Source organism: Alligator mississippiensis, chromosome 4 (genome assembly GCF_030867095.1).
Source record: "Alligator mississippiensis isolate rAllMis1 chromosome 4, rAllMis1, whole genome shotgun sequence".
NCBI classification, from domain to species: Eukaryota; Metazoa; Chordata; order Crocodylia; family Alligatoridae; genus Alligator; species Alligator mississippiensis.
Genome location: NC_081827.1, coordinates 163,721,924 through 163,734,336, shown reverse-complemented (window position 1 = coordinate 163,734,336; position 12,413 = coordinate 163,721,924). Strand labels below are relative to the sequence as shown.

Here is a 12,413-nt window from a genome sequence, read left to right as displayed (position 1 = left end):
TTTATTTTGCATTGGCTAAAATGGACTAGTGATTTTACTGGTGTTCCTCAACCCACTGCTCCAGAAAGGCATCGGTATTGACAAAACATTGTGAGAGGCAAAGATTTCCTAGAGTGATATATTTTATTGTACCAACTGTATAGTTGGACACAATTAGACAAGCTTAGGAATGCAAGACATTTATTTTTAGGTCTGACAAGAACAAATCAAGCACAACATGGTAAAGAAACAGCTTCAGGAAAGGGTGAGAGAAATTGCCAGGTGTATCAGACATAATTACCACAAGAAAGCAGCTGATTACTATCAAGAGGGGCCTATCACGATGGGTACAGCCATTTTAATCTTCCATGTGCAGATAAAGTTCAGAAGTCAGGTACATTATAATGTCATTGATGAATCATTCGCTTTGGGTATTTACAGAAGTTCAGGCGGCCTGTTGCGGAGGTGCTCTAACTCAAGGCACTTGGGACTCAAGGCACTCAAAGGAGTGGTATGTATGATTCTGTAAATAATTAATGGCAAAAATCTCAGAAAAAGATATGAACTTATTGCTAATGAAAACTCATCTAACATCACCAGTCCCATGGGACGCCCCTGCACACTGTGGATCAGGGAGGCCTGGGTGAGGGAGATTCCTTACCCTCCATCGAAGCTGACCTCATGAAGGAACACCTTGACAGACTGGATACCTTCAAGTCAGCCAGCCCTGATGGGTTACACCCAAGAGTACTCAGGGAGCTGGCGAGCATCATAGCTCAGCCCCTGGCACGGATCTTTGAGAGCTCTTGGCGCTCTGGTGAAGTGCTCAATGATTGGAAGAAAGCCAATGTGGTGCCTATCTTCAAGAAAGGGAATAAAGTTGATCCGGCAAACTACAGGCCCATCAGCCTGACCTGTATCCTGGGGAAGGTCTTAGGAAAAGATTATCAAAGAGACCATCCTTAACAGACTAGCTGAAGGCAATATCCTGAGGGATACCCAGCATGGGTTTGTTGTGGGTAGGTCTTGCTTGACCAATCTCATTTCCTTTTATGACTAGGTGACTTATCACCTGGGCAAGGGGGAAGAGATCGACGTTGTATATCTTGACTTTAAAAAAGCCTTCGATCTTGTATCCCACGATCACCTCTTGGCTAAACTGGCTAACTGCAGCCTCAACCTCACCACGATCCGCTGGCTGGGGAATTGGCTCCGTGATTGGATGCAGAGGGTGGTGGTTGACGGGAGCCAATCATCATGGTGTGCTGTGACCAGTGGGGTCCCTCAAAGCTCTATCCTAGGGCCTATACTGTTTAACATCTTCATCAATGATGTGGACATTGGTGTCAGAAGCGGACTGGCCAAGTTTGCCGATGACACCAAACTGGGGTAAAGCATCCACACCTGAGGACAGGAGGGTGATCCAGGTGTATCTTGACAGGCTTATGAAATGGGCGGATGAGAACCTGATGGTGTTCAACACCGAAAAATGCAAGGTTCTCCACCTTGGGAGGAAAAACCTGCAGTATGCTTATAGGCTCGGCAGTGCTACACTGGTTAGCACTACAGATGAAAGGGACTTGGGGGTCATGGCTGACCACAAGATGAACATGAGCCTTCAGTGCGATGCTGCAGCTAGTAAAGCAAGCAAAATGCTGGCTTGCATCCATAGATGCTTCTCAAGCAAATCCCGGGACATCATTCTCCCATTGTACTCGGCCTTGGTGAGGCCGCAGCTGGAGTACTGCGTCCAGTTTTGGGCTCCACAATTCAAAAAGGATGTGGAGAAGCTTAAGAGGGTTCAGAGGAAAGCCACACGCATGATCAGAGGTCAGGAAAACAGACCTTATGAAAGGCTGAGAGCCATGGGACTCTTCAGCCTGGAAAAGCGTAGGCTCAGGGGTGATCTGGTGGCCATCTACAAGTTTATCAGGGGTGCTCATCAGGATCTGGGGAACGTCTGTTCACCAGAGTGCCCCAAGGGATGACAAGATCAAATGGTCACAAACTCTACCACAACTGATTCAAGCTGGACATAAGAAAGAACTTCTTCACTGTCCAAACCCCCGAGGTTTGGAATAGACTGCCGCCGGAGGCAGTTCAAGCACCCACTTTGAACGCCTTCAAGACACATTTGGATGCTTATCTTGCTGGGATCCTATGATCCCTGCTGACTTCCTGCCCCTGGGGCAGGGGGCTGGACTCAATGATCCTCCAAGGTTCCTTCCAGCCCTAATGTCTATGAAATCTATGAAATCACTGAAAACATAGGATTTGACCTACAATCTACTGCAGGGGTTACCACCCTGCAGCGCACATGCTACAAGTGATATAGGCAGCCTTTGTGTTTGGCACATGGCAGATCAGTAAGAGGACAAGTAGCAGAGTGGAAGATAGGGCAGGAAACAGATATCACAGCAGCAGATGGGGTGGGGAGCACAGGGAAGGAAGCAGAAAGCAGAGCAGTAGGTCACACTGAGGAAGGATTGAAGTAGTACTCAAGGAGGGTATGGGGCTAATTTGTGTCACACCTGGCAAAAAAGTTGGTCTCCACTGGATTATCAACTTGCAGTATACCTAGAGGAATTCATGAACAAGAATACTTTAAAGGAATGTGTTCCCTCCACACAATTTAAAATTCATCTTTACTGTCCCAAGATGTATTTATTTGTAGATGATCATAGGGTCATAGGAAAGTACTGCTGGAAGGGACCTTATCAGGTCATCTAGTCCACCCCCCTGCTCAAGGCAGGATTCTGATTAAACACTTGACTGTGATGGTTTAACTTGCTCTTGAAAATTTCTAAGGAAGGAGATTCCTCAACTTCTGTAGGTAGCATTGGAAGAGGCTACTATGTGAACTCACAGTTCTTTTTGCCAGCAAGATAAAATCCCGCCTGGGCCTTGACATCCAGGTATATATTGCACTTTACAATTCCATGTCAAATTTAAGTTTAGATAGCAATACCTCCAGATTGTCAGGAAGACTCTGGCTGTCTACTAATTGGGAGCTTATAGCAATGTAGGATTTTTAAAATAAAAATATGCCATAAAAAACCTGTGACACCTCAATGTAAAGACCTCTCTCCTGTTTTTTCTTCCATTTAATATGCATGCTATATGGTAAGGAGTAAGTAAGCAGGTCTATACAAGAGGAACCATGGGAATATTTAGAACTGAAGGCTACTGTGAGAGATGAACATTATTTTTTCTTTACTGCTTTTCAATCTTTTCAAGCAGTAAATGGAAACTTTTTTAAATGACATCCATATAACTAGTTAAAAAGACATTAATGGTTTAGAACAGGGGTGACCAAATCTAATGTTTTTAGCCAAAGAGTGCATCTACACATGCTATTAGCAGAGCAATAAACTCTAGTACATATAGCACCAGAATTTGCTCCCAGGCACCATGTTTACACATGCACCTGAGACCACAGCACATTGAGTAGGGTTGGAGCAGCCCCAGCTGGCAAGGGACCAGGGGGTCAGCTTGCCAGCCCAGGGCTGCTCTGACCTGGCTCAACATGCTGCAGAGGGACAGTCTGGGGCACAAAGGTGCTACAGTGCAGGGCTAGCTGGCAGGCAGCTCCCACACTGAAGCACCCTCATGCCCCAGCCAGCCCTGTCAGCATCTATACATGTATTGCTCCACACTAAAAAATGCTGCCCTAGGATAGTACTTGTGTTTATAATAAGTACTAACCTATAACAGAGTGTATTACTTTACTGCAGCCTAAAAGGACCACACATGTAGATGCTGAGACTTTACTGAGGAGCTAATTAGGCAGCCAGTAAGGACTAAATCCACTCTTTCTGAACATGAATGCAGAAAATGATAAAGGGTATCTGTGAAGTTTTGGGCAGAAACTAAACCTACTTTGGGCAAATGATTGTCTCCCAGGAAGGGCATCAATTTAGGCAGTAGCAACATGGCAAGATAGCCTGTAACTTGGATGATGCTATAATAAATTGCAAAACTAATGGAAGCAGACACAGGGCACAGGAAGAGAATGAAGAAAGAAATAATTGCACAGTAATTGTTCTTATCACAGACTATTTACAACTAGGTGAAGAACAGAGGAAATGCAAGACCTCCCAGCCTGAAGACACATATCATTACTTGGAAAATTTGTTTTTCACTTGTCACTCTGAGATATGGGGAAAGAATCTAGTCCAGCTATTTCCCAGGTAGATTACCTCTCAGTGGGCGCATCTACACATGCAATTACGTGACACAATAAACTCTGGCACATATGGATGTTTACACATGCACCTGGGGACTGCAGCATGTTAAGCTGGGTCGGAGCAGCCTTGGTTCACAGGGGGCCCAGGGGGTCAGCCTGCCACCCCAGGGCTTCTCTGACTTGGCACAATGTGCTGCAAAGGGGCTGGCTGGGGCATGAGGGTGCTCCAGTGTGTGCCTCAGCCAGCCCTATCAGTGTCTACACGTGTGTTTCTGCACACTAAAGAACACCACTGTAGGATGTAAACATAAGTACTAACCTATGGCGGAGTTAATTAGTTTAGCCAAATAGGGCTGCATGTGTAAACACTTTACTGTGGAGCTAATTAACCAGTTCTGCAGGAAATGTCTCATGTAGTTGGGTCCAGTTTGTATCCACTTTGGTGCATGGACACATATACTGGAGGGAAGATACCAAGTTTCTACCCACTCCCTGGTTCTGCCCACCTGCATAAAAGGGAACGTGAAATGGATCTGAAGGCAACCTGGAAGATTTTAATACTTTGAGATCCTTTTACAGCTTTTCTGCCAGTGAACTCATGGCTTTACATTATCACTGGGTTGTTTTTTTCCCCCCTCGATTGTCCACATACTTTTATTTAAAGGGATGATGTATGCAAGATACTCTTTCAAGACCCTCACAGCAGAGGTGTGATTTGCATGTATTCATTTCTTGCTGCTGCTGTGGTGTTGCATTGCCCAGGTACTACAGGTAAATGGTCCCATAATCCATATTTAGAAGTACATAAATAGAAAGCTTCCTATAGGATTCAATGCTGGGACTAAAACCCAGAGGTTTCTGGTTAGAGAGTCTTGCCCCTCCACTCAAGGTCAGACCAATTGCCATGTTTGGAATCAGGAAGGAATTTTACTCCCTTGTTAAATTTGCATGGATTGTGGGGGCTTTGTCTTTCTCAGTTGGGGGGCCGGCGGCTGTCTTCCTTGGATCTCTCAAGTATATTTTAACAGCCCTTGTAGTGGCGGGATGCTGATGGCCTTCATCTCCCAGCTTTACCTGTGGAAGGTTAGGTTGCTCTTGGTGTTTTGGAGCAATATGACTTGTAGTTGTGTGACAAGGGTTTATTGTTTACTTTTAGGAATAGGTTAGACAAGCACTTTTATGAGATAGTCTGAATAGGGATGATCCTGCCTTCAGCAGGGGTTGGACTAGAAGATCTCCAGAGGTCACTTCCAAACCTACTTTTCTATGATTCTAGACATGCCCCCACTGATACTTTTATATCAGGGGTTGTCAACCGGGGGTTCGCATACCCCTGGGGGTACTTGGACTGGCCTTAGAGGGTACTTGCAGGCAGGCAGGGACAGAGCGTCGCCGCCTCCCAGGAGCAGTGCCAGGGCAGAGCAAGGATAGTGCCGCCCCTCTGCAGGGTGAGAAGCTTGTATGATGTGGCCGCAGCCACCACACACCAGTCCAGCAAGCTTTCCAGCCCCACAGAGAGGTGCTGTTGCCCTCACCCTAGCCTGGTGAGCTTACCTGCCCTGTCCTGGCCCTGCTCCTGGGCAGTGGCAGTGCTCTACCCCCACCTGCCCATGCGCTGTCCCTGACTCCCTGCTCTGTGTCTGGCCACGCGCTACCCCCATGCCCCCCCCGGCTCAGCATTTGCCTGTACACTATCCCCCTTTACCCTCCCTCTGCACTTAGCATCTGGTCACCAGGGGTACTTAGATTTTAAACGGTTGAAAACCCCTGTTTTATATCTTTTATCTGCCTTTGATACCATTCACTATGGATTGCTGGTGCATCTACACGATACTGTGGCAACATGTATGAGTCACTGCACGTTTTACTTTGGCCTGGATTCCAAAGGGTTATTTTGTGAGATTGTTCATCTGTTGTGTGGGTGGGGTCATCTTTTTCTGTTACCTCTCCCATCCATTGTGTGTGAAGAGGAGACAGGTAAAATGGGTTGGATTGAAGTCAGCATACCAGCGAGTCTCAGCTCTGTATCAATACAGTCCTCTAATTTTACAATGAGTTGTGTATAGATGTATTTTACTTTTGCATACTAATTTCCTTTTGCTTAGCTTGGTGGGTAGAAAAGGTAAGTAGTTTTGATTCCCACTAAAAACTTAGTGTTACAGGCCTATGTACTGGCCTCTGGCTGCTTTACCACTCCAGCCAGGAAGAGCACAGACCATCTGCAGACACTTCCTCAGCCTGACCTAGGGTGTTTGTGCCCAAAAGTTTGCTAAGAAGAATTTTTCCAATTATTTGAGTTGGTCTAATAAAATATATTGGATTTACCCAAACAACCTTGTCTTACAGGCCTAGCGGCTTTTGAAAATCAAACTAAGAACTTACCTGCCTCCAAAGCCATATAAAGGCCTTAAGAATCTACCTCCAGTTGTGTTTGTAACTCTTACCTTCTGTTTCAGTTAAAGTGGATTTGATGTAACTGAATCACTTTTAAAAATGAGACTCTGCTTACAAATTATTTCGGCATTTTTGAATTTTTTCATCAGTGCAAAACTCTAATTGACTTCAATAGGAACAGCCTAAGGCCCTTAAATATTGAGTGAGGAATTTGTTATGTTTTGTTTTTTTTAATCTTTAACCCTCTTCATGGAGCATTAGTACTGTATTTCTACTTTCGAGGGCTAGCAAACGAAGTCGAGGACTAAGGGTGGGGTTTATAGCCGGGAAGCCATAGGTAAGGTTAATCAGTCTGTCAGCTCATTAAGGAAACTCTTTCCACAGGATTTATATAAAATATAATGTGTACAATGGTTCTTGGTAAAATACACGCCAGGAACATGCTAAAAAGGAATAGATAGCATGAGCCAGATTTGCTGTGCCAGAGAAATGAAGTTTATTAGCATAAAAAAATTCATTGCATCTTGATGTTAAGAAAAGCAGAATAGAAGAGGGAAACTTCAAAAGTAGAAACAGGCTGGGTTAAGAACCTGGCCGGTACATTTCAGTGTACAAAACTTTGGTAAGAAGCCTTGAGTAAGGTCCCAAGCAAAGAGAAGAAGTATGATTCTTCTCTCAGTTGCTTGATTCAGTTTTTGCTTTGATGCCTTGGATAAGTTTGCTGCGGATGCTGGAGATTTGTAAAGTGGGAAAATACTTCTGGAGATGTGGGTTGCTGATGCAACAGGCAGCATGGGACTTGCAGCAGAGTAGAGCAAGTTCAATTCTTTTTCTGGAACAATGGCTCTATAGCTAGAGGAACAAGCAGGTCATGAACATTGGCTCTGGTGCACAGAGTGGTTTACCAGATGGAGTTTGCACAGTCTGGATTACAAACCAGAGACAGCTGGGCAGCCTGGGAAGAACAACAATATTTTGGAGAGATTTAAGTTTCTAGAGAATAGACTTCAAAGGAATCAATATTAAATGTAAAAGAAATAAATACAAACAACATGAAGAATATATTATGTAAGAGATTTAAATCCAGAAAGAATTGACCCGATAGGAAACATTTTCTATTATGTTTTTGAAACAGAAAAAATTATACTGAGATGCTGGGACTCTTTATGCAGTAGCTGGGAATGGAAGGAGATTCTCTTTGGAACCATTCACAACTAGACATAACTTCAGCGCTTAGAACAAATTACCTTTTTTCCACCATCAAATGCAAAGATACATTAAGCATCCACAAAGTTAGTCTGAGCTATTTGCTCTGTACCATGGAATAAATGGAGGAAGAAACAATACGTGGAAGAATCCAAGTTGGAAATGATGCAAATGAGCGATGCACATTTCCGAACTAATCTCCAAGTGAAACAGCAATTTCAGCAGAAGAAAGTGGGCTTTAGAAAATTCACTAATCCTTTCAGTTGATCTGTGCCTCAGCTAAAAAGGAATTCTGAAGAAATCCAGAAAGACTTTCTTAACTATACAGGTAAGGTACATAAAGCACTGAGGGCCTTTTTATTTTTAAAACATTACTTCTAATCATATTGGCAGATCTTTGTATAGATGGGTACTTACTATCAGCAGATTTGTGTCTGTGTATCACTTGTGTGATATGCCTTGCAGTCCTCTTCATCCAGTAGCCTACGGTAAGCACTAATCTCACAATCCAGCTGGCTCTTCACATCCAAGAGGACCTTGTACTCACTGTTTTGGTGTTGTATGTTAGACCGAAGTTCTGCAAGCTGTGCCTCCATGTTGCTAATAAGATACTGGAGCTCTGACAGCTGGTGGCTATAGCGGGCTTCAGTATCTGTCGAGGTGCTTTCCAGAGCAGTATTCTGAAAAGGGGGCAAGGGTGGGATGGAATAAAGAGTATAAGGAGTGCTGCTATTCATATAGGCCAGATCTGCGCTTTGCCTGTGTACTCTGCAAACAGACCCAGTTAGTTCTATTCCATTTTCAGCATCGATTTTGTAGGCTAGGGAATTCTGGCTGACCTATGAGATCTGTGTTTTCAGCACCTATCATAACATGAGCCTGCAGCAACTCAGTGGGGCATCTCGGAAAGACTTGATGGAGGTGCCTGATTTAAAATCCCCACTCTAAGATGGGATGTGTCAGGGCCTTCTTCCCACAGTGCCACATAGCCAGCTGTCACAAACATGTATGGAATCTGGTTGTCATTTCAGTGTAAGAGAATCCCTAGATACACAGATAAATGAGCAGGGTGTTGGACATGGGTCATTTTCAGGGATGCCAAAGGCATTGTGAGTGCTCAGTGTTACGCACCAGGCTGTGCTGGGTCTGCAGGTCGATCTCCAGAGCCTGAACAGTGTGTTTTAGCTGAATGATCTCATTTTGGCAGCCTTGCAGCTGTTCTTCATTGGAGATCACTTCCTTATTTAGTTCCTCCATCTGAAACATAGCGGGATAAGTTAGACAACTCTGGTTCCATTTTAACAAACAGTTGGGCATTTTTTGAGCTTGGAATTTCTTGGTGATTTGTCTACCATGAGATGCCCACCTGAGTGTGGTACCAGTCCTCAACTTCACACTGTTTTTTTTCAATTAAGGTTTCGTACTGGCATCTTATCTCCTCCAGGACCTTGTTCAGGTCACGTGATGGAGCTGTATCCAACTCTACATTAATACAATCACCAAGCTGATGTCGAAGTGGACTAGCTTCCTAGGGGGATGGAAGAATAAGAGAGTAAACATTTAGAAGGGATCTATTTTTCTCATTCCCATCAAACACCACCTATGGATATCTCCTATGCTCTTGTAGTGGCCTTTCTCATTTCTAACCTCTTGATCACCAACAATGCAGGTCAATACAAATTCTACTACAGAAATAGAAGTTAACACGATCATTTTCCTATACCCTCCTCCAAAATTCATTTTCCAGTGTTTTAAAGTGCAGGAGAGAAATTCAGCAAATGTTCCTGATTTTCTAAGAAAGCCAATTATTTCTTTTTTGAAAAAAAAATACATTGTAAAGTGAGTGGAGGTAATAAGAGTACCAGAGTAGGATGTTTTAAATACTGGAGAATGAAAGTAGAGAGTATGTGCATGTTATTAGGAGTACTTTAGATGATATCCAAGATAAAATTGGATGAAGCTTTACAGGCCTTTAGATAAAGGAATGCTGGTAAATTCTTTATATGACAAAGACTTGACAAATGAAGTCCTAACAGCAACCAGTATAAACAATTTTAAAGAAAAAGTTAAATGGAGCTTCACTCACTGTTGACCACAAATGCTATCTGCAAATAGTGGCTGAAACAAGAATGTTGGCCTCTTATCTATAAAGCCATTGTATCTCTTCTTAGATCTAATAAATACTTATATATTTCCACATCTTAATTTATGTTACTGTTTAGTCACTGTTCATTCTTACTTCCTCATGGTTCTTCCTGAGGCAGAGGAGCTCCTCTGTTAGGGACTCAAGCTCTGTCTCCAGATCAGTCTTGCATAGGGTCAGGTCATCCAGAAATCTATGCAGACTACTGATGTCTGCCTTGGCACTCTGGCAAAGCCCATGTTCATATTCATACCTTTTGAACGAAGCAAGAGTAACAGTAAATGAACTGTATGCAAAAAAACCACCTCATTTTCAATGTAAGTCCTCTATTGTATCATTTCTACTTGTGAAATAAAATGATATATTTATATATATTTCCAATTTGAAGCCTATATGTGTGTGTATTTCCTGGGTTTTTTTCCATTTGTTTGTAATACATTTTTTCTGAGGATCAGTAGACACTTGAATGTATGACACCCAAGACCTCTGGATCCCCCTGCATCCTACTCCCAGCAGCCCCAAGCAGCCCCTTGCTGGCTGGAAGGCTGCCAGCCTACAAGGGGAAACCTGCCATTGCCCATGGTTTTCCGCGGTGAATGGAAAACCCGTATCTGTGCATGATACTGAGAATCTGGGACAAATGCAACCTGGGACCAGGACTTGATGTTCCTATTCCAGGACTGTCCAGCCCAATTAGGGATGAGTGGTACCCCTAGCTCCTGGGCTCGATCCAGACCATGGGGCTCTATCCCCACCTCTAGCGGTAGAGCAAGCAGCATCAGGGATTGTTGGAGTTAATGCAACCATTGCTCACTCCCTGACACTGACATGTCTCCAGTGGGGCTCCATACCCAATATTTCAGCAGTGGGCCCATTCCCATTCACCCAACCCCCAAATTCCAAAACATCTATAAGCCTTATGGGCCAGATTACATTGCTATTTAGGCCCTATGTTTGATACCCCTGCTTTAAATTAAAAGAGACATTTCAGAGTGGCACATGGAAGACATTTAAAGTTAGTTGAGAATCCCAGAATGATGGTTTAAAAAGACATGAGCCTCAGGCTACATGGTTAGTCCAATTTACACATACTTACTTGAAAGAAAAGTCATCAGAAGCCACTTTAATATTGTCAATATCTAGACGTAATCTGGCATTCTCAGCCCTGGCACTGCAGATCTGGAAAATGAGTTTACTACTAAGTGAAGGTACAGTAATATTCTATCCTCTCTCACTTTTAAACTGTTCTCAAAGTTACTTCTCTGTGCTTCAGAAAAAACATGTTCAGACTTTCTAGTTGCTCAAAACAGGCTGCAATCGATCCTATCAATCTGAATGTGAATTATAAAATGCCCTTGTGGGCCAATACCTGTTGCTGGAGCTCTTCAGTGGTGCTGTAGCAAGAGCTGAAATCTGTGCACACACGAGGGGTTTGACATTCTTGCCACTCTCTTATTTTGCATTCCAGGTCAGTATTCTCCTTCTCCAGGGATTTCACTTTCTCCAGGTAGGAAGCCAAGCGGTCATTCAAGAGCTGCATTGTCTCCTTTCCATCGCTACTGAAGATTGCTTCATTGTACTTGCAATAGGAGCCATCCAAATAGCAATTAATTGGTCTGGCAGAAGACAGAATACAAGATGATGGTACACTTGCAGGTGATAGGCAGGTTGGTAGCAAATTGCCATTGGTTTGGCTGCTGCTGGAGAAGTAAGGAGCTGCACAGTATAGATTTGGTAGGCAGATATTTGGTTGATAGTAGTTAATTGAATAGCTGGCTGGCAGTTGGCTCCTTATGCCAGAAGAGCAAACTGAGACAGTCTTGGCATGTGAGATGTATGGGACTTTGCAAGAGCTCCCGATAAATCCCCATGTGCTAGCTGGGGTGCAGCCCTTGAATAACATAGTGTTAGCAGTTTAGTAAAGAATAGCTTTAAGCTTTCAGGGTATTTAGAAAGCCCCAGTTATCCAATTCAAAAGTCTATTTTCTTGCTAGAATTTTATACTCTCTGCTGTGTGAGGTGGCTTGTTTGAGAAGCTTCCCCCCCTTGTTAATACATGTGGCAATTTGTATAAAACCTTCTTCTCAGACTGTTTAATTGTTCTTGAAGCATTTTTTGCGTGTAAAACAAGTTTTAGTTTGGCTTGCCAAGTCAGGAGTCATCACTGGAAGACAGATGTTTGTCACTTGAATAATAGCTTTGCTTGCCCTTTCAAAGACACCTGTCAATTAGCCAAACGCTGAATAACTGGGCGTAGGTACACAGAAAACCATTTCATGTTATATATTACAAATTGACTCCCCTCTACTTGTCCCAGCTTAGCAAACTGGATAAAATATTAATTATATTTTTCTCTACTTAATGAAAAACTACAACATGTTTGAATAGGAATATTCCAAAATATTCCATGACATGTGAGCATGTAAATTATAATTGAAGTTTGTTGAGGAGAAACTGTAGTTACACCATCAGGTACCCTGAATGACAGATTAACACTGACAGACA

General features: G+C 43.3%; 1 protein-coding gene and 1 long non-coding RNA gene across 2 annotated transcripts in view; one reads left to right on the top strand and one right to left on the bottom strand.

Annotated features, from left to right (window-relative positions):
- The window catches only part of LOC109280486 (uncharacterized), a 41,698-nt gene extending 31,403 nt beyond the window's left edge, over positions 1 to 10,295 (top strand). The window contains exons 2-4 of the long non-coding RNA XR_009462004.1: positions 421 to 490; positions 7,695 to 8,093; positions 9,181 to 10,295. This is a non-coding gene — a long non-coding RNA (uncharacterized LOC109280486). The remainder of the gene's footprint in view (positions 1 to 420; positions 491 to 7,694; positions 8,094 to 9,180) is intronic.
- LOC102567961 (keratin, type I cuticular Ha6) lies at positions 7,032 to 11,898 on the bottom strand. Its single transcript, XM_059726959.1, has 7 exons — positions 11,278 to 11,898; positions 11,005 to 11,087; positions 10,005 to 10,161; positions 9,132 to 9,293; positions 8,897 to 9,022; positions 8,183 to 8,445; positions 7,032 to 7,514 (listed from the first exon to the last, which is right to left on the bottom strand). The coding sequence occupies exons 1-6, from the start codon at positions 11,809 to 11,811 to the stop codon at positions 8,185 to 8,187; spliced, it is 1,323 nt and encodes a 440-aa protein (XP_059582942.1). The 5' UTR covers positions 11,812 to 11,898; the 3' UTR covers positions 7,032 to 7,514; positions 8,183 to 8,184.
- Positions 11,899 to 12,413: the final 515 nt, after the last annotated feature.

Bases quoted from the DNA above. Each gene is read 5' to 3' on its own strand.
- LOC102567961 (XM_059726959.1), bottom strand. From the start codon at position 11,811: ATGTTATTCAAGGGCTGCACCCCAGCTAGCACATGGGGATTTATCGGG. The intron at 9,294-10,004 runs GTAAGAATGAAC...CCATCCCCCTAG, and splicing joins TCAGGAAGAACCATGAGGAA to GAAGCTAGTCCACTTCGACA. The intron at 9,023-9,131 runs GTGGGCATCTCA...GCTATGTTTCAG, and splicing joins AGGACTGGTACCACACTCAG to ATGGAGGAACTAAATAAGGA.